Source organism: Hylobates moloch, unplaced genomic scaffold (assembly GCF_009828535.3).
Source record: "Hylobates moloch isolate HMO894 unplaced genomic scaffold, HMol_V3 SCAFFOLD_14, whole genome shotgun sequence".
NCBI classification, from domain to species: domain Eukaryota; kingdom Metazoa; phylum Chordata; class Mammalia; order Primates; family Hylobatidae; genus Hylobates; species Hylobates moloch.
Window position 1 is genome coordinate 73,218,262 of NW_026652289.1, and position 27,130 is coordinate 73,245,391.

Below are 27,130 nucleotides of genomic sequence, written 5' to 3' on the forward strand. Positions count from 1 at the left end.
GAGTTAATTTTCCCATATTCAGCTTTGTCCTCTTAAGGCAGAAAATTTTTCATTCTGTTTCCTTCTATGCCTTCATTTGTTTTATAAAGAGAGATATTGTTCCTGTAGTCTGTCTCCTAAATACAACTTCTTATCATCAGATAAAGGTAAAGACTTTGTTTTTCTTCCTCTATGGAGACAGATCAGTGTTCACTTAGCTACATGTTGTCATACTGGTCTTGGTAAGTTGTGTGAGGTCACATACTACCTGAGCCATATTCAGCAGTCTAACCCAGTCCTCCCCTTCTTCTCTTAACTCCCCAGGGAAAGGAATGAATCCAAACAGTGAGAAGTTCTCTTCTCCTTACCTCCCCCAACCCCATAATGTGCCTATAAAACCCTCACACTCACCCACCCTACGGTGAAGATAAAATATGAATTTTTTTGTTACAGAATCCAAGGAAGTGCCATTCTTGTATTATTAGCTTCAGGATGATACATAAACATCAAGAAGCTAAGAACTAGGCTAAGGACACAGATCAGTTGATACTTAGGGGTGTTTTGGATAAAGTTTTTGTTTTTGTTTTTGTTTTGAGACAGTCTCGCTCTGTCGCCCAGACTGGAGTGCAATGGTGCCATCTCAGCTCACTGCAAGCTCTGCCTCCCAGGTTCATGCCATTCTCCTACCTCAGCCTCCCGAGAAGCTGGTACTACAGGCGCCCACCACCACGCCCGGCTAATTTTTTTGTATTTTTTTTTTTAGTAGAGATAGGGTTTCACCGTGTTAGCCAGGATGGTCTTGATCTCCTGACCTCATGATCTGCCCGCCTCGGCCTCCCAGAGTACTGGGATTACAGGCGTGAGCCACTGCGCCCGGCCTAAGTTTGGGGTTTTTAAAAAATCTCTTAATTGATGTGAATACTTTTCAGAGATTTCCTTCTCTTATGTTTGTAGAACAAAAACTAGCATGGCTCCCTGTATTCTACTTAATTTTCTTGTGTTCTACCCTGCATTGCTGTTAAGAATTTCAGGAAGGAATAGATTTGGGTCAGAACTTTCACACACCTTCCCTGTGCACTGTGGTACCTCTGGCCAGAGTTATTTTCTTACACTGTTTTGCAGTGGATAAAGAGTGTGATTTTGTTTGTTTGTTTATTTGTTTTGAGACAGGGTCTCACTCTGTCTCTCTACTCAAAGAGGCTGAGGTGGGAGAATCACTTGAGTCCAGGAATTTGAGATTACAGTGAGCTATGATCACACTACTGCACCCCAGCCTGGGTAACGAGATCGTGTCTCCAAAAAAAAAAAAAAAAAATCTGATTCAGGCAGCAGAGATAGAAAAAGAAAATCTTATTTTGCTTAGAAGAATAAAGACAAAAAAGAGAGCCTGTCGTAAATATACCATTTAGTTATCTTTCTTGGGGCAGAACAGATTTGAGTCTATTCCAATTAAATGTCATGTTAAAAATTAAAAATGATGGTTGGCAGACACAGAGTATACAGTACCAGTATTGATTCTGTCTCCTATCTGTCTCATTGAAACTGTTGTCATGGTAATGGTCTACTTATGCATAGTATGTGTTGAAAGTTTTTTTTTTTTTTTTTTTTTTTTTTTTTTTTGAGACGGAGTCTCTCTCTTTCACCCAGGCTGGAGTGCAATGGTGTGGTCTTGGCTCACTGCAACCTCCACCTCCTGGGTTCAAGCGATTCTCCCGCCTCAGCCTCCTGAGTAGCTGGGACTATAGGCGCATGCCACCACACCTGGCTAATTTTTGTGTTTGTAGTAGAGATAGGGTTTCATTATGTTGGCCAGGCTGGTCTCGAACTCCTGACCTTGTGATCTGCCCTCCTCAGCCGCCCAGAGTGCTGGGATTACAGGAATGAGCCACCATGCCCGGCCTGAACATTTTATGTACTCTACAGTTCTAGTGAGTCAAGCGACTCATAAAAATTGGGGGCATTTCAGATTTTGCAATTTAAAATACACAAAGGTTCTAAACATATAGTTGTTTTGAAAAGAGTGGCATGTGTTGAAGTTTTAAACACTATTCTGTATTAAATCCTTAGAGTTTTTTGACAGGCTATTGATTGAAGATTCACCCCCCAAACAGGAAGTTTTCAAAAACTCTTCCACTAAATGTTAGTTTTCAGCTACAGTACCTGTATCTATATCATCATTTCCTGAGATCGTGAGTGCTGCAAATGCCCCTTATGGAAAGCTCTGGGAAACTATTGTGTTTCTCTGCATTAATTTTCCCCCTTTTTGTTTGGATGCTTAAAATATCCATGAAAATAGAATCCATGTAATCTAAGAGCTGATTTATCAACACTGTGCTGTTTGATTTAAAGTGAAACTTTTTCCTCTGTATCTAAATTTGACATACTCTTTAAGAAAAGATGTAGAAAGCTAATTATGAGTAATGGAGACCTAAATTTTTAACATAAGCATTTTTAATTTTAAATAAAACATGTAGTGCGAAAGCATGACCTCTTATTAAATGAGTAAGTCTAGGTCTGAGGGAAAAATATCTGTGTGTTTTCTGTGCTGTGCTGTGCCTTGCTGTGCTGTGCTGTGGCAAGGAGTATGCAGCTGTGGAGCCTGTCATCCTGGCCTACTTATTTTCACTTGAGACTTCTGTATGGTGCGAAAAGAGTCTTCAGAAAAGCCTAACTTCACTACTGTGTGCATATTATAGTCCTGGCGGCAAGACGCACACAGCTGCCAGTGCTTCCAGGGTAATGAGACATTTAAGAGCATAAGAAAGGGACAAAAGAATAGCAAAAGCTGTAACCATGTGAAAACCAAGTCAAATTCCCCATAGTATGGCATTCTCCGTCGCTTCCTCCCTCCCTGCCTTCCTCCCTCCCTGCCTTCCTCCCTTCTCCTTCCTTCCTCCCTTCTCCTTCCTTCCTTCTCCTTCCTCCCCCTCTTCTCTCCCTCCTTCCCTCTCTTTTCCTTCCCCTCCTTTCCTTCTTTCTCCCTCTTCCCTTCTCTATCTCTTTTCTTCTTTCTTTTATGACCAAGTTAGACTAAAGAAGTAATGAACAAACTTTCTTTTCTGTCCACAATATTGCTTAAGGTATTCTTTGTATTCTTCCATGTCAGGCATACATTTTTCTATATCTAGCAATGTCTAGCAGTTCATGTTGCTACGTGAAGGGAAATTGGGTAGTGTGGTGGTACCAAGGTCCACATATACTAAACCAGATTTGATGGAACTAATGTTAAGAGAAAAGAATCTAGAAAAGTATATATTGGGTAAAACATTCTAGGGGTAGTCAGGGTTTCTCTAAAGCTGAGGCTATATGTTGAGCATTTTGAACATGGTTATTATTTTTTAAAACCTGGAATCAGAAAGCTGTACATCACCTTGACTTAGCAACTTCAATGAGAATACTATTTTAACCCAGCTCACAAAAAATAAGTGAATGAGCTGGGCGCAGTGGCTCACGCCTGTAATCCCAGCACTTTGGGAGGCCAAGGTGGACGGATCATGAGGTCAGGAGTTTGAGATCAGCCGGGCCAATATGGTGAAACCCCGTCTCTACTGAAAATACAAAAATTAGCCAGGCATGGTGGCCTACACCTGTAATCCCAGCTACTCGGGAGGCTGAGGCAGGAGAATTGCTTGAACCCTGGAGGCGGAGGCTGCAGTGAGATACGATCACACCACTGCGCTCCAGCCTGGGCTACAGAGCGAGACTCTGTCTCCAAAAAAATAAAATAAAATAAAATAAGTGAATGTTGGCCAGGTGTGGTGGCTCATGCCTATAATCTCAGCACTTTGGGAGGCCGAGGAGAGGGGATCACTTGTGGCCAGGAGTTCGAGACCAGCCTGGCCAACATGGCGAAACCCCATCACTACTAAAAATACAAAAATTAAAGGCCTGGTGGTGCACACCTGTAGGCCCACCTACTCAGGAGGCTGAGGTGGGACAATCGCTTGAACCTGGGGAGGCTGAGGTGGGACAATCGCTTGAACCTGGGAAGGCAGAGGTTGCAGTGAGCCGAGATCGTGCCACTGCACTCCAGCCTGGGTGACAGAGAGAGACTCTGTCCCAAAAATAAAAATAAATGAATGTGTTCTAATTTGGGAATGACCACCCCTGGGAATAGAATTATTGCTAGTCAGACTTTTTCCAGAAAGGTAAGAACAAATAATGTGCTTTGTTAAAAGAACTCCCTATGGTGAGTTGTATTCTTTTCTTAGTAATAACTACAGTGCTGAAGAGAAGATAATTGGAGGAAATGTTCATTCTTTATTTTCTACCTTTATATTATTGGAACAAAGTAAGAAACAGATTTCTGTTGAATTTTGAATTTTAGAATACTCAAAATGAAGATGAATTAATGTGATCCCTGACAGAGACATTATTTAGTTACTGGTCTGTAGAAGTTAGAATTCAGAAGTGTTTAGGTCAGCTACTGCTGCTGCCTCAGCCATCTGCCCAGGAATGGTCTGATTGACAGTGGATGTCCCAGCTGGCAGCCCTGAACTACTACTTAGCTGGCCGTGATGAGCAGAAGTTGCTAGACTTGTCATCTCTCCACCCCAGTGAGGGAGCAAGATGGGCTACTGCTGATGTCAGGAATGCACTTTCAGGAAACAAACAAAAAACATGGCTACATCTTTTTACCTTTTTCCTCCTAATTATTCAGTATTGGAAGAACAGTCTGACACCTAGCCTACTAATCTTTGTAACGATCCTCATGTTAGACATTCAAGTGATAATGGGCATAAAAATGTAGAGAGATAATGAACTTCAACAGAGATGCTTACCCAAAATCAAGATGGGAACACAGATGTTATTGAAAAGATGTCAGAATGTTAAAATTCTTCTTTGGGAAGTATATCAAATGTTGTAAACACTTGTGTAGTCTGTAGTTAGAAACCACCTAAAGACAGCCCATCTATCCTGGAAAATAGCTGTAGTCTTCAAATTGTTGATGACAGTTATTGAGAAGATGCTGATTGGTTTAAGGAAACAGATAACAATGCATATGTCGTATTAGACAACTTGAGATCACTGCTTTCAAACTATGAGCCTTAAGAACCCATTTCCTTACAGAGATTTAAGCCCTGTGGAAAATAAAGCTGTATAAGTGGAAGAGCAGAATATGAGCTGAACAAATTATCCTCAGAGTGATTTGATACTGGTATTATAACTATTATTCTCTTACAGAGGATCCAGGTTGCTGTTCTGATCTTGCAGTTTGTATTCTTGACCTTACAACAATGTGTAAATTAGACTGCCTTGTATGTTATCTTCATCTATATGGTTATTTTGGTCATCAACCTGCCTTATTGAGATATCAGTAAAACAAATAAGAATGCAGATCCAAAGATAAAACCAATAACATACTGAAGTAGGAACTTATGCATTTCTGATATAGAACACCATGTCCCACTGAGTAATGATTTGTATGTGAACATTTCATACTTAAAATCTTTCATATGACTGGCTGTGACCTGAAGCTTTAACATGAGTTATGAAGTCTATTAAAATACAATTTTTTTGTGTGTGAGACAGAATTTCACTCTTTCACCCAGCTGGAGTGCAATGGCACGATCTCAGCTCACTGCAACCTCCGCCTCCTGGGTTCAAATGATTCCCCTGCCTCAGCCTCCTGAGTAGCTGAGATTACAGGCACCCGCCACCATGCTGGCTAATTTCTGTATTTTTAGTAGAGACAGGGTTTCGCCATGTTGGCCAGGCTAGTCTCAAACCCCTGACCTCAGGTGATCACCTAAAGGTGATCCCGGCCTAAAATACATTTTTGATACAACAACATAAGTGAACAATAAATATATTTTAAATGGTTTTCAGAGGCACTAAAGAGATACAATTTCCTGTTACTGACCCCTTGTATTGATTACTCTGAATAAATTAATAAGAAAACTAATGATGCTAAACTGCCTTAAAGAAAAATTTAGAAGGAAATTGCCAGGTGCAGTGGCTCACGCATGTAATCCCAGCACTTTGGGAGGCCGAGGTGGGCGGATCACCTGAGGTCAGGAGTTCAAGACTAGCCTGGCCAACATGGTGAAACCCTGTCTCAACCAAAAATGCAAAAATTTGCCAGGTGTGGTGGTGCACGCCTGTAGTCGCAACTACTCAGGAGGCTGAGGCATGAGAATAGCTTGAACCTGGGAGGTGGAGGTTGCAGTGAGCTGAGATCATGCCACTGTACTCCAGCCTAGGTGACAGAGCAAGACTGTGTCTCAAAAAAAAAAAAAAAAAATTTAGAAGGAAATTGTGTTGGTCATCATTGTTTTCAACACAAGACGTGAGTTTGCATCCACAGTGCAACAGATGAACCAAACTTCCCCTGACATTCCCTTACAAGTGATTTGTCTAATGAAGTTTTGCTGTGCCTGTTTTTGATTTAACAATATCTCTTCCAGAAAAAGGTAGAATTATAAATGACAGTTGTTTAAGGTATATTAATAAAACCACATTTTGAAATTAACATGGGCTTCAACTGTATTATATACTTGGTTCTAATTAGTGGCTGTTTATTAGAATTAATAGTATTTACAGGGAAGAAAGCTCTGAAAGTTAGATGTTTAATATGTGGCTTTTTTTTTTCATTTTGCTTACATTAAACATAATTATAATTGGCACTCATTTGCATTTTTATTTTGCAGTCTCTTGTTTTCAGCAGCCACTGTAAAGCAGTGAGTGGCTACTCAGACCAGGTCGTCCATCAGCGGAGATCAGCTACCTCCTCGCTGCGTCGCTGCCTGCTCACTGAGCTGCCATCTTTTTTGTGTGTGGCCAGTCCACGAGTAAGTGCTCCAGGAGGGAAGAGATGAAATAGATGGTAATAGGAGAAATAAACCAATTTTTAAGGGATTTATTTCTTAAACGGAATTGTTTTAAACTATTTGGACTTTAAGAAACATATAAATTCTAGTATTTTAAAATATGGGCATTTGTGATTCTAGCTTGCCCCAGACAACACTTACATTCACCTTCATTTGTTGATTTAAGAATAGTTGTGTGGTAGATAGCTTCTTTTTATTTAGTCAGGGGCTCTAAACTATGGTGGGAATAAACCATCTATCAGGTAGAATATATATCACCCAATAGCAGGATCGGGGCGAGAGAGCCATTTGTCACCTGTGTTGAGGTTTTTGAGGGTTTTCATGAGAGGGCGTCAGATTGGTAAGGATTGGGGGAGATTTGATCCAGTCATATCACCTCAGTACAGTCTCCAAATAACAAAAGGAAACGTAACACTCCAGCATCAAGAACCTTCTCAGTGTTGTGTTTTCTTGCTTTCCAAAGCAGCCTCACATGGACTGTCATTCACGTGTCTGTTCCATCTGAAAAGTGACTGTTGTATCTTCTTTGCTATTCACCATTTGTCCACTGTTGTTTGCAGATTGGGCTTACTTTCTATTGTGGTTTCAACTTTAGCAGTTGTCTGCATCCTTCCTAATACCCTGTTTATCAAAATAGAGCACTCTTGCCGTTGCTGACAAGCATTGCTGGAAAGGCTTTAATTGGCACACTGGGGTTGTTTACTTTGCCTACATCTTCCATCCTCTTTTTTATCCATGTTGATCAGAGCCAGAGAAAAGATCTATGAAGAAGGGAAATAATTGAACTGTGGCCAGGTTCTGTGGTTAGAGCCAAGAATGAATTTCTGTATTCTCAGTTTTTTTTTTGCTCCAAGAGGCAACTTTCAGTTAGCCAGGAAGTTCTAAGAGGTTGACATTTCTTACCCTTCTATGTTTTTCTCTTGTTTCTCCACTCATCTTAGCAAGTGTACTGTTTTTACAGGTTTGTTGTTCTTTTTTCTTTGTTTGTTTTTTTTAATGTTTTTGAGACAGGGTCTCACTCTGTCACCTGGCCTGTAGTGCCGTGGGATGACAGCTCACTGCAACCTCAACCTTCTGGGCTCAAGTGATCCTCCCACCTCAGCCTCCCAAGTAGCTGGGACTACAGGTGCGCACCACCGCTCCTGGCTACTTTTTAAATTTTTTGTAAAGACGAGGTTTTGTCATGTCGCCCAGGCTATTCTCCAACTCCTGAGTTCAAGCTATCTGCCTGTCTTGGCCTCCCGAAGTGCTGGGATCACAGGTGTGAGCCACCGTGCCCGGCCTGTTTTCACAGTTCTATTCAAAGAAGGAGGAGCCTTTTCTGTCTTCCTTGTTAATATTTTTCTACCATTATTTTTTTATTAGCTTGCGTTCTTTATTCAGTTTATCAAAAGAATCTGACAGGGGACCCCTAGAAAGATGATGAGTCCTGTTGACTCCTGCCTGCCTAGATTTCTCTCTGCTGCTCCTGTGCTATATGAGTTTAATTCCCTTGTCACTATCAACTTTGTTTGGTTTATACTAGCTATCCAGAAAGTATTTGGATTTTGTACATACCCTGTTCTTCCAAAGTATTCTTGGTCTCAGAAGCTTAAGTTAATGCAGGGAAATGCACTTTTTCTAGGAAGCATTTAAAGCCAAGAGCTTCCATGGAAGGCAGTCTTCAGTCTTTCACGGTTGTGTGGTTGGTTTTGTTCTCTTAGTATGATAGGTGTATACCAAGAGACCTAATAAGAGGAAGTTTAGATTTCCAAGAGAGGCACATCAAGTCTTTTTAACTTCACCTGTTCCCAGTGTTTTGTTTTTTGTTTTTTGGTTGTTGGGTTTTTTTGTTTTTGTTTTTGTTTATTTTTTTGAGATGGAGCCTTGCTCTGTCACCCAGGCTGGAGTGCAGTGACACAATCTTGGTTGAATACAGCCTTCGTCTCCCAGGTTCAAGCAATTCTTGTGCCTCAGCCCTCCAAGTAGCTGGGATTACAGGCGCATGCCATCACGCCCAGCTCATTTTTGTATTTTTAGTAGAGACAGGGTTTCACCATTTTAGCCAGGCTGGGCTCGAACTCCTGACCTCATGTGATCCCCCTGCCTAAGCCTCCCAAAGTGCTGGGATTACAGGCCTGAGCCACAGCGCCCAGCCTGTTCCCAGTGTTTAAAGAGCCAATAAAGATGAGCTGTCTTGGCCTGTAATTGTATTTGTTTGTTGACCTGAAAGTTCTTCATTTGTTACCACTTGGAGCTCCCCAAATATCTAACAGTCTCAGTCTCTCACACATACATGCCCCATCTATACTACTTCAGTATTGTTTTTAGAGGAGCCAGAAATCCCAGCTACCATGCCTGCTGCTGCTGTTTCTCTCAAGAAAAGGAAATGTAGCTTGAGGAAAACTCTAATTGCTGTGAACATGTGTTGGCAAGCAGGGAGCAGGAGAAAGCTTTTATCGTTTGGCTGAAAGGGTGCTCCTTTCCCACTTGGCCCCTCCCATGTTTGTAGAGTTTCTTTACATATTATGTGCTAAACCTGAAAATGGGAGTAATTACACCATGATTAGGAGGACAGGAAGAAGAGTTTAGGTATCTCTATTTCATAAACAGATCTACAACTTTTACCTTTCAGATCATTCCTAGGGATTCAGATCAGTGAATAAGGCAAAATTTCATGAGATACCCTGATTATCTTACATTGACTTCTAACCCATCCGTATTGGGGAGAGAGAAACTGATGTCCTTTGAAGCCAACCCTGGCCGTGAATTAGGCAAATTAATTTCTCTAGCACATGCTATGAAAACTTGAGGGTCAGTTCAGGAAGAACTGTGCCACTATGGAAGGAATTATAGGAGCTGTTTTATCATTAGCTGAGGAAATAATTCTGCAGGGTTAATAAATTAAGGCCCTAGGAATTCTTCTTACCAAAATACTGTAGCACTTGGAGCGGTTACGCTTCCTTCAGCTGGAGCAGAAACATACATGTCCTCAGGAAGGACGCGCTGAACGCTTAAGGAGGCAGCCCCTGAAGGTACTGTAGTTTCAGAGGTTAATGAAGCAAGAAAGGGGTTAGCCCCTGTAGGACGAGAGGGAGTATGCATTTTTTGTAGGGAGGGAAGAACGATACGTCATGCTTCATCTCCCCTGCTTCTGATCAAATCAGGAGGTCACTTGGGGTTAGCAGAATAGGGGGAGGCTGTCTGGGATACAGCTGACTTAGAAAGCAGGATTTATTCTAAGTAGATTGGACATTTTTGCCCTCTTTTGGCTCCATAAGTACATTGCTTACATACTTACAGCATGACATTGTATGTTCTGAATATATTAATATCTTGATCCCGGGCTCCTGGCCAAAAAAGCCTCTCAAAACATTGAAAAATATTTCACTAAGAACAGTGTCTTGCAAACCTCTAAGCATTCAGTCCTGGACCTGAAAGGGTATCATCAAAATGAAAACTGAAAAATAGATGAAAGTTTATGACTGGAAAAAGTTGTTTTGTTTTTAAACTATAACAGTGCCTAGAAATGAATCCCAGGCAGAAAAACCATTCTTCCTGTTTCTCTGTTCTTTCATGCTGAGATTCTAGCTTTTGGCTCTTCATCTTGAGAATATGAGCCCAGAGTCTTTATGTATAATTCCAATAGAAGTTCTGCTTTATCAAAATGGTTATCTGTGAGTATAAAAATTGGTCTGTATGAGTTTTTTGTTTTTGTTTTTTGTTTTGTTTCTTTTTGTTGTTGTTGTTGTTTTTTTGAGACAGAGTCTCACTCTGTCACCCAGGCTGGAGTGCAGTGGCACAATCTCAGCTCACTGTAACCTCCACTTCTTGGATTCAAGTGATTCTCCCACCTCAGCCTCCCGAGTAGCAGAGATTACAGGCAGGCACCACCATGCCCAGCTAATTTTTGTATTTTTAGTAGAGACGGGGTTTCACCATGTTGGCCAGGCCAGTCTCGAACTCCTGACCTCAGGTGATTCACTCACCTTGGCCTCCCAAAGTGCTGGGATTACAGGTGTGAGCCACCGTGCTTTAGTCTTACTAGGGAAGACTAAATATGCTTTACTCATCTAAGAGTATGCATGCTGTTCAAGACATATACAGCTGGTCATATTTCTATAGTCTAGACTATTACTTTTTAAACTTTTTATAGAAGTATAGCTGCTATTAATTTTGCAGGTCTGCAACACACATCCTATATGGGAGATATTTGCTCTCACCCACGATCTGCTGGGATACTGCCATGTCAAGTCATAGAAGGGAGAGAGACCCAATTTTTATCCACCTGCTTTGTATTCCTGTATTTATTTGCTTTCTTTTGGTCCATATTTATTTGCCCATGCTCATGTATTAGTGGGAAAAATGAATAAGTTGGAAGCAAGAAAACAAGTTCCTTCTTTTTTTAACTTTTTTTTTTTTTTTGAGACAGTCTGTCACCCTGTTGCCCAGGCTGGAGTGCAGTGGCACAGTCTTGGCTCATTGCAACATCTGCCTCCTAGGTTCAAGCCATTCTTGTGCCTCAGCCTCCCAACTGTCTGGGATTACAGGTGAACGCCACCATGCCAGGCTAATTTTTGTATTTTTCGTAGAGATGGGGTTTTGCCATCTTGGCCAGGCTAGTCTCGAACTCCTGACCTTAAGCGATCTGCCACCTCGGCCTTCCAAAGTGCTGGGATTACAGATGTGAGCCACCACACTCAGCCGAAAACAAGTTCCTTCTGGAGAGGATAAAGGTGATACGAGATTCTAGTACTGTTTGGATAAACTATTTTTGTTGTGAACTGGTTTTGGAACTCCAGGCCCAGTTTGCTGTGACCCTCTGTAGTTTTGCATCTGGACCATAGATGGCACTGCTCCCTAGCAAACTCAGTTCAGCTTCATCTGCAAGCCAGAGTATTCTCTGGTTATTGGTAAATGATGCTCTTTCTGTCACGTTGGTACCCTCCAGAGGCACCTACAGCCCATGGTCAGCTGTTTATATGCCTCAAGGCAGTATTTCTCAAGGTTCAGCTTGGGATGCTGGGGTGCTTGTCAAAAACATAGATCTGTTGGCCCCTCCCTCAGTTCTTCTGATTCAAAATGTACACTTTTGATCCGCTTCAAAGGAGGTCCTTATGCATACCAAAACTTGACCGCCATTTCCCTAAAGCTTGATCAACACAAAAAGAGAAAAGTTAATAGCAAGATCAAGTTCCCTCGGTGCCTAACTTCCACGAAATGATAGAACTACCTAACTAGATACAGCCTGTGTTTTATGTTCTGATCTCCCCTATGCTGTGGCCCATGCTTCTCATACCCTGTTTCTCCCCATGTCTTAGTTTAGCTCTAGGGTTCTTCTGAGCAAATTCTGCGTATGCAGATTGAGTATCTCTCATCCAAAAATCCCAAACCCAAAATGCTCCAATGAGCATTTCCTTAGTGCATCATGTAGGCACTCAAAATTTTAGATTTTGGAGCATTTTGGATTTTAGATTTTCAGATTAGGGATATTCAACCTGAAATGGGCTTTCAGCATTTTTGTCAACATGGGCTTGACAGATAATCACAGCCTCCACATTTTAACAAAAGCTAGCCTTGTCATCTTCAACAAGTTCCTTACCAGTTGACTTCACAGGTATCTGAATACTGCCTATTAGAGTAGGAATAAGCCCAGATAGCCAAAGAAGGATAAAATCTGTGTTTCTGAATTGGCAGGAGCCCTCTACTGCATTGAGTGAGCAGCAGCTGAGTGTTGTTTGGTTATACCTTGTATTGAGAGAAGAATTTGTGTATAGCCTTTGGCCAAGCCAGGAAACGAATCTGCTACTGTCTGGCAATTGCTTCCCTACCTTCCCCTGCCTCACCACTCCCCCTTCCCCAGTTTATGGCCTGCAAGAAAGTTTTTCTTTCATTAGGTTTGTCAGTCAGCAACCTGGTTAGGGAAGAGGAGAAAGCTGTTGATAAATTTGGGAGCTTTGCCACAAAAGCATTAAAGATGACTTCAAATATGTCAGGCCAATATTCTGTAGTTTTTAAATGAAGTCTGACTAGCTGCAGCTCCCTTTCTGGCATCACCATCATGCGTATGGTTAAGAGAACTTTGCCAAGAACAATATCTAGCAGTGAAGGGAGGTGGCAAAACGATCAGATATATATGCATATAATAGAGTTATTGCTGACCTGGTATCCTCGTTTATCTGCAAACTCCAGCTTTCTTTGGATCTTTAGTTTGTTTGCAGGATTCATGTTATAAGAGGTTGGCTTTTTATCTGGAAAAGCTCACTAAGTCATTCATTAGGGACAGCTTAGTGTGCCAGAACAGATATTTAAAACCACTAGTCCAAGAACTATCCACATTAGTCTGATTTCAGAGTTGAAGTTCCCAAAAGGCATAGTGTGTATGGACAATGTGAAAGAGCCATCTTCATGTGAATCTTTAACTGCAGGTTACCGCAGTGCCATTGGATTCTTACTGCAATGACCGAAGTGCAGAATATGAAAGGCGAGTTCTGAAGGAAGGAGGGAGTCTGGCAGCCAAGCAGTGTTTGTTGAATGGGGCCCCTGAACTGGCTGCAGACTGGCTAAATAGACGATCACAGTTCTTCCCAGAGCCAGCTGGAGGTCTGTGGAGCATCAGGCCTCAGAATGGCTGGTCTTTCATCAGGATTCCAGGTGAGTTCTCAATCCTCTTGGAATATGTTCCTCACTTTGGCAAGGGGAGAACCAGGGTTCTCTCCTTGTGGTCCTTTCAGATATTTGGAATTTACTGTTCTTGAGGTTTCTACTTCCTTTTTTTGGCCTTAGTAATTTATAGGCAAGAATATTAGTAATTTATGATGAGGGGAGAGAGAAATGTTTTTAGATTTGTGCTTAAATACACTCCTTTGACATGCTTACAGCTGAGAAAGAAATGCCACCCTTAAAAAAAAAGGTAGAAATAATCTTAGTAGGAAAGGCTCTAGGTTGAATGAGTATGGTTGTCTTGTGCCATTGCCAGTGGAATGAATGAGAATGTTGTCACTCACAGAAAGCCTCGTTTAAATAGCATAAACAGTGTCCTACATGAAGCACTAGAGATCTGAATGATAACAAGAGGAAAAACAGTGCATTCTATGCCAAAATGCTAGCGGATTCCCAGATCCCCTAGGGTCAAAGTCGGGGGCTGAAAGGAAACTAGGTTTTCATCTTTGCCTTAGTGAGACTACTTTTAAGGAAACTGAACACAGATAATTCATAGGCTCACGTTCTTTGCTTACACCTGCAGGCAAACTGGAATGGTAGCTTGGAGCTATAGTGTTAGTTTTGGTTGTCCAAAATCTCTGACATTTTGACTATATTCCTTTTTTTTTTTTTTTTTTTTTTGAGATGGAGTCCCGCTCTATCGCCCAGGCTGGAATGCAGTGGTGCGATCTCAGCTCACTGCAAGCCCCGCCTCCTGGGTTCAAGCCATTCTCCTGCCTCAGCCTCCCAAGTAGCTGGGACTACAGGCACCCACCACCACGCCCGGCTAATTTTTTGTGTTTTTAGTAGACATGGGGTTTCACCATGTTAGCCAGGATGGTCTCGATCTCCTGACCTCGTGATCTGCCTGCCTCAGCCTCCCAAAGTGCTGGGATTACAGGCGTGAGCCACCGCGCCCAGCCGACTATATCCCTTTTACTGGCATGTAATGGAAATAAACTAGAGCTAAGCATTCAACAGAGGTCTTCTTCTGTCTCTTAAGAGATAACTGGATTCCAGTGTGTAAGGCCTGGTTTTTCCACTTTATTTTAACTTTGTCAAGTGTCAAGGGGTTTGCCCCAGCCTGTTAGTGCTTTGAGAACTCCAAGATGTCTTTCTGGGTATCTGAAAGCAGTATTACACATGGCCTTGTAGCTGACTTAAAGCACATGAAAGCAGTGAGTGGAAATATATTGTTTGAAAATCAGGGAGGGGGACCTAAGTGTAAAGCAAGCCTGTAAGGAAACTACAGAATCCCAGGCAAGAGATGAGCACTGTTATTGAAAGAAGCAAGATAGCACCTTACTTCTTTTTTCTCCCTTCTTCGTTCTGGATCTTAAGTTCCCATTACAGGAGTAGATGGCTTATTGCTGGCGTTGTGGGAATCTCTTGTGGCTTTTCCTGTTCTTTGAAAGAAAAATGGACCTTGTTTAAATAGCAGGAAGTGTCTGAGTTCTTTTTGCATCGATAAAAAGCACCAGCCTCACTGGCTGTTTACTGTGAGAACCAACCAGCTCCTCACCCCATTGTGCTCTGTAGACTAGCTGGGACAGGGCGGGGGTTGGGGGTGTCTCACCGGAACCCTTATTTCATCTCTCTTTCCTTTATACTTTTACATTTTCTCTTTCCCTGAGAAGGGTTGCTTCCATATTCCTTGAGAGACTGACCAAAATCTTCTGGGTTTCACACCTTTTCTTCTCCATGTTTCACCAGAAAGATGTACAATCACTTCAAAAGTCCCCTTTCCTTGGAAAAAGGAGATATTATTTAATCTTTTGCCCTAATTTTACTGCCATAGGCTACATTCTTTTTATCTCTGAACAGGATCTTACACCGTGGATGGTAAAAACCTTTATCTAATGAAAGTACTATAGGATTGTAGGAAAGTTTGTAAGAGAGTAGGATAGGTTTGTTCATTTAAACATTTTTTAAGCTCCTGTTTTATTTTATTTATTTTTAACACCCAATGATCCAGAAAGCTCCTGTTTTAAAGAAGGGGTGGGCACAGGTTTGACTTAGCAGAATCAGCTGGATTTCCAGAGAAGTGTGTTCCTTGTGTCTCTGTGTCCTGCTTAGCGACAGGTGGAGCTCTTGTCCAGTGCAACTTAAGTGACTGCTAAAAACTTGGCTAACAAATACCAGCCCCAGAAGTCACTCTAGTGTGTTCAGAGAAAGAAACCTGTTTCTCCTGCATATCTTACTAAGGACAAATACTAGAGACTGATTTTCTCCATTTAGCATGCTCAACAGCAAATCAGAGATAGTGTTCATTTTGCTTAAGTGTTTTAAGGCTGTTGCTGAAGTGTTTCTTCTTAGTCATTTTCCTTCAGGGCAGTACAAAGAAGTCCAGTCCATCCACTTCACCCTTCCCCACCTACACGATAACAAGATAACAAGCTGACAGACCGGGCGCGGTGGCTCACACCTGTAATCCTAGCACCTCAGGTGGATCACCTGAGGTCAGGAGTTCGAGACCAGCCTGACCAACATGGAGAAACTCCGTCTCTACTAAAATTACAAAAAAAAATGAGCCAGGCATGGAGGCGCATGCCTGTAATCCCAGTTACTCGGGAGGTTGAAGCAAGAGAATCGCTTGAACCCAGGAGGCGGAGGTTGCGGTGAGCCGAGATTGCGCCATTGCACTCCAGCCTGGGCGACAAGAGCGAAAACTCCGTCTAAAAAAAAAAAAAAAAAAAAACAAGCTGACAGCAGGTACCACTTCTTGCCTCCTTTAGTCATATTAGAGTTCTGTCTTTATAAGTATATGCACATCTTTATTTCTGAGCTTTTCTAATCCTAGGAACAGTTCATTCTGATTAGCAAAGTAAAGTAGATGTGGGAGGCAGGACTGTTCGAAGACCATTGAATCATGATTTTGAAATAATTGAAGTTTCTCAAAATTCAGACATAAAACAAATTTGTATATGCATTAACATTTGTGCTGACAGAGTATATCTAAATGGAGAAAGAAGATAAGCAGGCTACAGAAATCTTACGAACTTAGCTTGCCCACTCTCACTCAAGGGCTGAAAAATATGTGGTGTTTTTTTTTCACCTTGTGCTTTTAATGAGAACAGAAAGAAGTATGTCTAAAGCTGATTGATAGCTCTGTGGTGAATGTTTAGGAGCTATCAAAATTGAGAGACCTTAGGGAATTCAATTACTGGAGAAGGGTAATTGTAAGAATAAAACCTTAAAAGTTGTTACGAAAGCTTTGCTGCCTGCTCAGACTTGGAATTTATACAGTACTCCTTATCTGGTGCCAGGGAGAGGGCTTAGCAGTCAATTCTGTCCCAGCTGCAGTTATTTGATTGTGTTGGTAAGGAGACCAACAAAAAGAAGAGCATTTCAATAATCTAAACAGGACCAAACAAAGAGACTGAACAAAGGTGTGTGCCACAGCTTCAGGGAGCGGGTGGTGGAAGGAGACATGGCCTGGCAGCATTCCGAAGGTGGAAATGGCAGGCTGCAGTGCAGAGGGAGTAAACAGCCAGGACCTGTGGCTTTGTAGCACAAACAGAGTGGCCGATGATTTGTTATGGTGCTGTCAGCACATCCGTTCTTGTTCTTTGTATACAATAATTGTGCATTTGGCAAATTGTGGCAAGAACAGAGAATGACTGTTGAGAACTTTTGGATTGCTGTCAACAGTCAGACTGTGGTTCTGAAGAAAAGCCATAGGTTCAAACCCAGAAACTGAGGAGGAACATTGTGTTTTTCTTAACAGTTTTTCTCTTTTAGTTGTTAGTTGTCTATATAATATCTCCATTCTTTCTCTCTCCCTTTTTGTGTCCTGTGGCCACTTCCACATATACTCTTACCCAACCCCTTAAGCCTAAACTCTTCCCCTCTTAATGACAGCAATTGTTCAGGGCATGTTTATGGACCAGTCTGCAAACAGGAAACTCTACTTCCTGAATATGATGGGAGTTAAATGATACTAACTGGATAAGATGAAAATTTGTTAGTTAAGTGTTCTTTAAAGATCTGTTGCTGAAATGCTTTTCTTGTGAGAAGAGGAAGGAGAAAGCACAAATTAGTGAGTGAGAGGAGCTTCACTGCAGAGAAACTCAGTCAGTCTTTCTGAAAAGCCCTGCTGTCTTTATTGAATTAACATACAACTAGGGTTAACGACATTTACCAGTCAACCTATTTGCAGTCCTCCAAGAGAGCTAGTTTTGGGTTTAAAAAAAAAAAAAAAAGGGTAGGGGGGCTGGGTACCATGGCTCAGCACTTTAGGAGGCTGAGCTAGGAGGATCCCTTGAGCCCAGGAGTTCAAGACCAGCCTAGGCAATATGGCAATACCCTGTTTCTACAAAAAAACAGAAACAAAATTAACTGGGTGTGATAGCTCACCTGTAGTCCAAGCTACTCAAGAGGCTGAGATGGGAGGCTCACTTGAGCCCAGGAGGCCAAGGCTGCCGTGAGCTGTCATCGCGCCGCTGCATTCCAGCCTGGGTGACAGAGTGGGACCCTGTCTTGAAAAAGGGAAAAAAAAGAGAGAGGTTATAAATCTCTTTGTTTACTTTTCTCCAAAGGCAGGTAGGATACGTTCTCAGTGCTTTCAGAACTAGCAGAAACAGATATCTAGAGACAGGATGAACAAAGAAAAAACAAAATTTTCAGGTCACTTAACAGCAGATTAACATAGATGTCACCCATAGATGTCCATGTATACCTGGTGTCCTCTGAGTAAAGGATGTGGAGCAGGGATGCTTTTAAGTGCCTTAAGAGCACATGTCTGATTGGGAGTGATCAGGGAATCTGCACTTCCCGTTTGGGGATATTTTTTCCCAGGGCACTCCTGGAGTTGTGATATTTTCAGGGCGTTGCATTCTCCCTTTAGAGCACTTTCCTGATCTCATGATGACAAGCATCTTGGTTATAGTAATTGTGGTTGCATACAGCTTTGCATTGAGTGATTTTGTCACTTCAATTAAATACAGTTCCCCCTCACCCCCTTTTCTTCTCCCCAGGCAAGGAGAGCCTCATCACTGACAGTGGAAAGCTGTATGCCCTTGATGTCCTGCTGACTCGGCTCAAGTCTCAAGGGCATAGGGTCCTTATCTACTCCCAGATGACCAGGATGATAGACCTGCTGGAGGTAGGAGAAGGAATCTTGGGGACCTAGGATACCTTTCCATGTAATTTGTAGGAATCAGATGTCCATGACTAATGTTAGTCCTGCTTAATGGGAACCCCGAAACTCCCTTTTTTCTTTTTCCTTTTTTTTTTTTTTTTTTTTTTTGAGACAGAGTCTCACTCTATCACCCAGGCTGGAGTGCAGTGATGCGATCTCGGCTCTGCAACCTCTGCCTTCCGGGTTCAAGGAATTCTTCTGCTCCAGTCTCCCAAGTAGCTGGGATTACAGGCGTGCACCACGCTCAGCTCTTTTTTTTTTTTTTTTTTTTTTAGTAAAGATGGAGTTTTGCCATGTTAGCTGGGCTGGTCTTGAACTCCTGGCCTCAAGTGATCCACCCACCTCAGCCTCTCAAAGAGTTGGGATTACAGGCGTGAACCACCACACCCAGCCCCCAAAACTCCTTTTTTTGATTTTACAATCTATAAAGGGAGCAGAGTTAGCTCCTGGCATGGGGAGTATGTAAAGGACTTCTGCCCCCTGCCCTACGCCAGTGAAATAGAACACCCCTTACATCCTTCTTTTACTAGGGAAGACATTTCTTAATTTTAAAGTAGGTCACAGCATAGGAATCTAAAATTATCTGTGGAAAACAAGATTTAGGATTAGTTCTCTGTGTAAAAAAGCAGAGAACAGCTATTCAACCTGAGTTAATATAGTGATTCTCAACTTGACTACATATTACAATCACCTGAGAAGCTTTAAAAACATATGGATTTCTAGTCCTATTCCCAGAGATTCTTATTTATTACACTTGAAATGAGGCCTGGGCATCAAGATATTTAAAAGTTCCTGGGGTGATTCTAATATGCAACCAGGCTTGACAGCTACTAAGTTAGTGGAAAAGATATAACTGTGCAAGGCAGCTTTTGTTTCTTTAATTGCTTCTTTGTTGAGGTTTTTCTCTTTCTTGTCTGAGTGGTGATTTATTTTTTAAGGGACAGGAGGTCACAGACCTAGAAACAACAGAGTGAAAATGAGAACAGATAATCGCAAACTAGTAGAATAAGTCTTTATATAAATAAAGTTTGAGAGGCAGAAGCACCTGGTTGTCAGAAGTACATGAATATTCGCATGTTTTTACATGTGTAAGCCTTCATACCCTCGCCCTGCTACACCAGGGAATAGTAATAAGTAAGTGGAAATTGTACTGTTATTATCCTTATCTAGGAATAAAGCAATAGGGACCATATCAGTACACAAGGAAAGAAGGCTAGCATTAAGGAGGGTTTTCAGGCTTTTTGGAAGCCAGGATTGGCTTGTTGAATTTTGCAATGAATTTATCTGAAATCATTGGGAGGTTTCTTTTAATAATCTGGCAACTTCTTTTAGCAAGAGACATAAATGATTTTTGGGGTCAGTTTCAGCACTAAGTCTTATGTTTCATAGCCCCTTGAATGCTGTTGACAGGCTAAACTCTCTGGTTTGTATTATGAGTAGGCCACTTATTCCTAAATGATGGAAGTGCTTATGAGTGAATGTAAGTCACCATAAGAGAGGTGATTAAGCTGTTGTGTTTGATGTATATATTAACTATATTAAATGTCCTAACAGTAGTAATCCAAAATAAAAGGACTGCCTGCATGTCTAGTGTTCTGTTCAAACAAATGATCCCAACAGCAAAACAACATGAGTAACTTTTCCTGCAGTGGGGCTCTTTTTAGGTAAAGTGCACTTTCCTTGTCCTCAAGAGGCAGGGAGGCCAGGCGCAGTGGCTCAAGCCTGTAATCCCAGCACTGTGGGAGGCCGAGGCAGGCGGATCACGAGGTCAGGAGATCAAGACCATCCTGGCTAACACAGTGAAACCCCGTCTCTACTAAAAATACAAAAAATTAGCTGGGCGTGTTGGCGGGCGCCTGTAGTCCCAGCTACTCGGGAGGCTGAGGCAGGAGAATGGCGTGAACCCAGGAGGTGGAGGTTGCAGTGAGCCGAGATCGCACCACTGCACTCCAGCCTGGGTGACAGAGCGAGACTCCGTCTCAAAAAAAAAAAAAAAAAAAAAAAAGAGGCAGGGAAAGTGTAGCTAAAATAGTGATCTTCAGCTGCTAACAATTAAAGAAAAAGCAGTATGCTAAGGATACTAGTAAGGGACATAACGGTGTTTCTTTTCCAAGACTATAGTCTTACACGTTGATTCATATGAAAGGGAAGTTCCAAGGGAATGTGAATGAGCAATCCAAAAATAAACTAGCTTCGGTAGGTGAAGGTGAGTGTAGGTGGTTTAAGTTTGATACAGCCTTTATTATAGTCCTTCCCTCAGTGTATTGCACACTTCTAGGTTCTTATTAAATATTACTAAAATAAGTAATTCAGAGTATGATAAGCTTTGTTCAGGATAAGTGCTGTAAACTCTACCCACCAGGATCACTTCCTCTCTATCCATAATCCAACAGTTATTTTTGGGTTATGGACCTAGTGGGTAGGTTTTGCAAACAAGCAGCTTGAGAACCTCTCTAAACATAGATGTATTTCTAAGGGGAATTCCAAATTAGGGAAATGCAAATTCAAAGCCTGAATTTCACAACTGCTGACATTCCTTAGCCATATGTATAACATGCATCTTGGATGCTGAAACCAGAAAATGTTGCAACTATTTGTATGTTTTAAAAACTAAAGTGAAACTCTTCTCTGGTTTCCTTAATACTACACTAATGGTTCTTCATTTAGTTTCTTAAAGTTTATTCATTTTTAATTTGTTTTAATGTTACCCACTCAAATGAACCACATTCTGTATTCCAGGAGATTAGTACTGAAATAGAATTTAGTTTATGAGCATGAAATTACAATGCCCACAGTGTTTACCATATATCTAATCATTGATTGAAATATAAACATACTGTACATCTTGAGATGGTGCAGCACTAGGTCTGCTTTTTTTTATCCTTGAAAGAGTGTTTTTCAGTCACTTTCGTAGTAGAAACTCTGAGTATTAACATTCATTAAAGCCATGTTTCAGCATTAAAGCATGACCTGGTACATGATCTTGCACTGGGACCTGCTGAATAGATCCTCTCCATTGAGTATACTTGACCTTAAGAGAAAACGCAAACTTAAGTCTCAAAATGTTGGTTGTTTTGTTTTTATTTCAGGATTTTCCTTTTTCTCTTGAAATTGTATACCCTCTTCAAAGAGAGAAAGAAATGCTTCCAATAGAGTAAGAGTTAGAAACTCACGTTGCGGGTATCAAAGCTCTGTGTTGCTGTGGAGTATGTCAGCAGCTCTCTTTCATCCAACAGCCTTTTTGGGGTTTGTTGTTGTTGTTGTTGTTATGTGCCTTAGCCATGGCTGGCTGTCTGTTTCTGGGGCTTGGCAGAACTAGAAGACATTAAGAATTCACATACTTCTCTATGGCCAGGTTTCCATTCTGTGAGAAATACTAGTTTTGGACATTACTATTTGCACAGTATTTTTTAAAGTCATTGATTGCTTCCTTTTTCCCTTGGGTAAAAATCTGACTTTAAATTTCTTGAGTATATATCAGATCTTCTTCCAAATAAAATATATTCAGAAATGTTGTATTCTTTCACATGGCATCCAAATAGTAGTATTTCTAGACGGGATTTTTAAAAGGAGAGTGCTTTTGCTGTAACAAATGGGCACTAAGAAAAACAAAAATAGTGAAGAGGAGACTGCTTAATTTCCAAGCCAGGAGTTTTTAGTTTGCCACGGGCAGAAGTCAAGGACATAAATAGGTGAGGAAATCATAGATCAATAAATGTTGTTATGAGTTTATTTTATATTTACTGAACCACCTATAGGATCTTTTTTTTTTTTTTTTTTTTTTAAAGACAGAGTCTCGCTCTGTCACCCAGTCTGGAGTGCAGTGGCAGGATCTCGGCTCACTGCAACCTCCACCTGCCGGGTTCAAGCAATTCTTCCTCAGCCTCCGGAGCAGCTGGGATTACAGGCGCGCATCACCACGCCTGGCTAATTTTTGTACGGCTGGGGTTTCACCATGTTGGCCAGGCTGGTCTTGAACTCCTGACCTCAAGTAATCCTCCCATCTTGGCCTCCCAAAGTGTTGGGATTACAGGCATGAGCCACCACGCCTGGCCACTTATAGGATCTTGGCTGTTGGGCATACTAGGGGAACACATAATCCCTGTGCATTTGGGATGGTGGTATCCAGCTGGATGTCAGGCAGAACTTTTCCTACTACCACCAGTTTTACCATGGTTAGGGACTCTTCTCCGTATTCTAGTAGCAAAGAGCTTTTAACTTATTATAGATGACTTATTTCTGAGTCTTCTCTTTTGAGTTTCATTCCTGTTGCATCAAGCAACTGAGTTTGTAGTTTAAGGAAATAAGCCACTTGATACTTTCCTATGCAATAAAGAGTACTTGGAAAGATTTAATCAACTTATGCTATATGTGGTGTAATTGTTTAATACTGAAATCTAGACAAATCTTGAACTGTACCAATATATGATAATAGTGCAATAGAGAATTAAATCCAGGTAATCCATACATAATGACATTTGAGACCCTGGGTTGTGTAACTTGCTCAGTCAGCTATCCAAGTGCAGTGCCTCACTCGGGGAAGATTTATCCTGAGCAGACATTCTGTCGTTTATGAGTTGGCCTCTCTTAGAAATGCAGGTTACCTTTGGAAGCTGTGATTCTGAAGATACTGGGAAGCTGGGTATTCTGAAAATGCCCCATGGAATGAAGAGCAAATTGGGTTGGCACACTTGATGTCTTAAGTTGCCTGCTTGGCCTTCTTCCAAGTGTACTTTACTTCCTTTCAAAAAAGAAAAGAAAGAAAGAAAATTGGGGCCACTGTTAACTAGAGTTCTTATTAGGTGTTAGGAATTATAGAAGGAAATTTGTCAGCTTACAACTGTGCTGTATATAATGTTTTTTAAATTCTTTTTTCCTCCATGCTACCTTTGAGCAAGGCATTAATGCTAGGCAGATGCAAATATTAGTTAGACATGATGTTTGACATTAAGGAATGTATCTAGTGGAGGAGACATATAGATACACAAATACCTGTCAGCATACCCTGATACTAATGTCAAAATGAAGCATGAACAGAGCTGAGGTTAGCAAGAAGGATATGTTTATTTCTAACTGAGTCACTCTTGAGGAAAGCATCACAAAGACAGTGGCATCTGAACTTAAGAACAAATAGAATTTCAACCATCAGGGAGAAAGGAATTTGAGACTAAGGAAGCCAGATGTAAAAAGAGAGATAGAAAGGTACAAGGGTAGTCCATTGTGGCTGGAACATGTGGTATAGAAGAAAGGGAAATAACAGGAGGAGGTTGAAGTCAGATTATTTTGGGACCATGATTGCCTTTTGCTAGTCTTGCTCCAAAGGGCTCTGTATTAGATAAGGGAATTATGGCTGTCATATTTAACTCTCTTGGTTCAATTTGCTTGGACTGCAGAAAAATTGTAATAGTAGCCTTTTGCTAACAATATACCCCAAAAGATGGAAAACAGCATGTCCAAGAAAATAAAATTACGTCAGATCTGCAGGTTTGTGGACCATATTGAGTCCTTCCCCTAAATTGTTTTATCAAAATGAAATCTGCTTAAAATGAAAGTCAGAGCCAGCTTTGGAATAGAAGTTTCAGAATGAAAGATTGGTAATAGGATATATAAACATTTGCCTTTATTTTTTCAAGTGTCCAATTATCCTTTATGATGATGATGGATCAGGTTATGGACAGGATAAGAACCTTAGGGTTAATGGGGCTCCCTTTTTATTTTCATCTTAGTAGTACTGATCATCCCTTCCATCTGGGAAACAGTAGGAGGGTTAAGCCAAGGACTCTGGAACCGATCTGCTTGAGTTTCAATCCTAGGTCTGCCACCTACTGCCTGTGTCACTTTAGGGACCTTAACATCTGTAAGATAGGAGGGACAATAATAACACCTACTCTTACCCATGAAAATTAAAAATCTAAAAAAAAAAAAAATTTAAAAGAAGGTGATTGGAAGCTGTTGCAGAGCAGATCATGAAGATTTTGATTGTGATCTCTGATCCTGGGGGAAAAAATTAAAAGAGAAATTAAAAAAAATATTTAATAGCACCTGCCTTAAAGGTTGCCATGATTGGATAAACATAACCAGGTAAAATAGAACAGTGACTGGCAGTTAGTGAATGCTCAGTAAAACTATCTTGAGTTACGCTGGCAGCTCTGTTTGCATGCCACTGATGTGGTGTGTGGATGTGATCTGTAAGTCCTACTTTTTAATCAGTGGCGTGCAAGCAGAGCATTGTCTTCTCAACTTGTATAGTAAAACAGTGGTTTTCAAACTGATGGCATGTGTTAGGGGACCAATAAATATTAAGCAGAAATGGCCACTCTTTATCAGTCAGGATAGCAATGCTTTTATCTATTTTATATATTAGAGGGGTTCTGTATAAGAGTTTGCTTGAAGAAAGTGTTCCAATGCTTTAAAAACAGATATGTTTGGCCGGGCACAGTGGCTTACACCTGTAACCCTAGCACTTTGGAAGGCCAAGGGAGGAGAATCACTTGAGCCCAGGAGTTCAAGACCAGCCTGGACAACATAGCAAGACCCCCATCTCTATAAAAATTTAAATTTAGATTTAAAAATTAGCTGGGCATAGTAGTGCATGCCTATAGTTCCAGCTACTTGGGAGGCTGAGGTGAGAGGATCACTTGAGCCCAGGAGGTCGAGGCTGCAGTGATCCAAGAAAACTATACTTCATCCTGTGCAGTAGAGCAAGACCCTGCCTCAAAAACAAAACAGAACCAAAAAAACCGCATATATTCTACAGTAGTGTTTCTCAAAAGTAATGCTTTCGAATCAAATGTTATTAAAATGCATGTTACACCAGGCATGGTGGCTGACGCCTGCAATCCCAGCACTTTGGGAAGCCAAGGCGGATGTATCACCTGAGGTCAGGAGTTTGAGATCAGCTGGACCAACATAGTGAAACCCCATCTCCACCAAAAATACAAACTTAGCCAGGCATGGTGGCGCATGCCTATAATCCAGCTGCTTGGGAGGCTGAGGCAGGAGAATCGCTTGAACCCCGGAAGTGGAAGTTGCAGTGAGCCAAGATGGCGCCATTGCACTCCAGCCTGGGCAACAGAGCGAGACTCCATCTCAAAAAAATAAAAATAAAATGCAGATTACGATTTACTAGGTAAGGGATGTGTCCCTCAATTCTGCATTTCTAACAGACCTCAGGTGGTACAAGTGCTGCCCATCTGAGGGCCATGCTGAATGGCAAGGTTCAGAGGGAAACTGCCCTGCCTTCCCTTTCTAGTGGTTGTTCTCAGCTGCTGATATAGGCTATCAGAATAATCTTTGAAGCTTTTTCCAGCTACAGCTTTATTGATGTATGCTTGATAAATAAAAATTGTATATATATATTTAAGGTCGACCATGTGATACTGTCTGTCTTAGAAGATTTCACATATATGATACAATATTATTAGCTCTAGTCACCATGATGTACATTAGATCTCCAGGATTTTTTCATTTTGCATAACTGAACCTTTGTACCCTTTGACCAACATCTCCCCATTTCCCCTACCCCCTGGCAACCACCCTTCTACTCTCTACTTTTATGAGTTTTAACTTTTTAAGCTTGCATATATAAGTTGAACCATGCAGTATTTGTCTTTCCATGTCTGGCATATTTCACTTAACATAATCAGGTTTATTCATGTTGATTTCCTTCTTTTTAAGGCTGAATAATATTCGTGTGTGTGTGTGTGTGTGTGTGTGTGTATCACGTTTTCTTTATCCATTCACCTGTTTTGTTTGTTTTGAGACAGTCACCCTGTTGCCCAGGCTGCAGTGCTGTGGCATCATCTTGGCTCACTGCAGCCTCAAACTCCCGGGGCTCAGATGATCTTCCCACCTCAGCCTCCTGAGTAGCTGGGACTACAGGCACATACCAGCACACCCAGCTAATTTTTGTATTTTCAGTAGAGATGGGCTTTCACCCTGTTGGCCAGGCCAGTCTTGAACTCTTGACCTCAAGTGATCCACCCACCTCGACCTTCCAAAGTGCTGGGATTACAAGTGTGAGCCACTTCGCCCAGCCAACCACCACACCTGGCCCCAACCTTTGTCTTTTAGGTGTTTTCCTATAGCGTGAGGATGTAGATGTTGCTCTATTCAGCCTTTTAACAGATCTTTCCATGTCCATTTGTCCATTTTCTTGTTTGTTTTTTTTTTGAAGCTATTTACTGAAATAGACTCTAAATTTACTAAAGCCTGAAATCTCACTGCTCATCTTAGTTCAAGAGCTAAGACTTGAAGCAGTGGAAGGGAATAATTCACTTCTGTTGCCTCAGTAACAGGCTCTCTATAATCAGCGTTGGTTTGATTATGGTCTAGGATTAATATCCCTGGGGTTGTGCTGGCCTTGATATATAAATATATAAACAGCAAAATTTACTAGAAGATTCATTCATCAGTGCTTTTATGTGGCTAGAAGTTCAGTTTAAAAGGCAAATCAGGCTGGGCGCAGTGGCTTATGCCTGTAATCCCAACACTTTGGGAG

At 41.4% G+C, this 27,130-nt stretch overlaps 1 protein-coding gene across 2 annotated transcripts in view; it reads left to right on the forward strand.

Moving 5' to 3' along the window:
• The window catches only part of INO80 (INO80 complex ATPase subunit), a 139,348-nt gene that overhangs the window by 82,585 nt on the left and 29,633 nt on the right, over positions 1–27,130 (forward strand). For both annotated transcript variants that reach the window (XM_032176234.2, XM_032176235.2), the window contains exons 25-27: positions 6,630–6,770; positions 13,217–13,442; positions 18,467–18,594. In XM_032176234.2, coding sequence (XP_032032125.1) covers positions 6,630–6,770; positions 13,217–13,442; positions 18,467–18,594 — 495 coding nt within the window. The remainder of the gene's footprint in view (positions 1–6,629; positions 6,771–13,216; positions 13,443–18,466; positions 18,595–27,130) is intronic.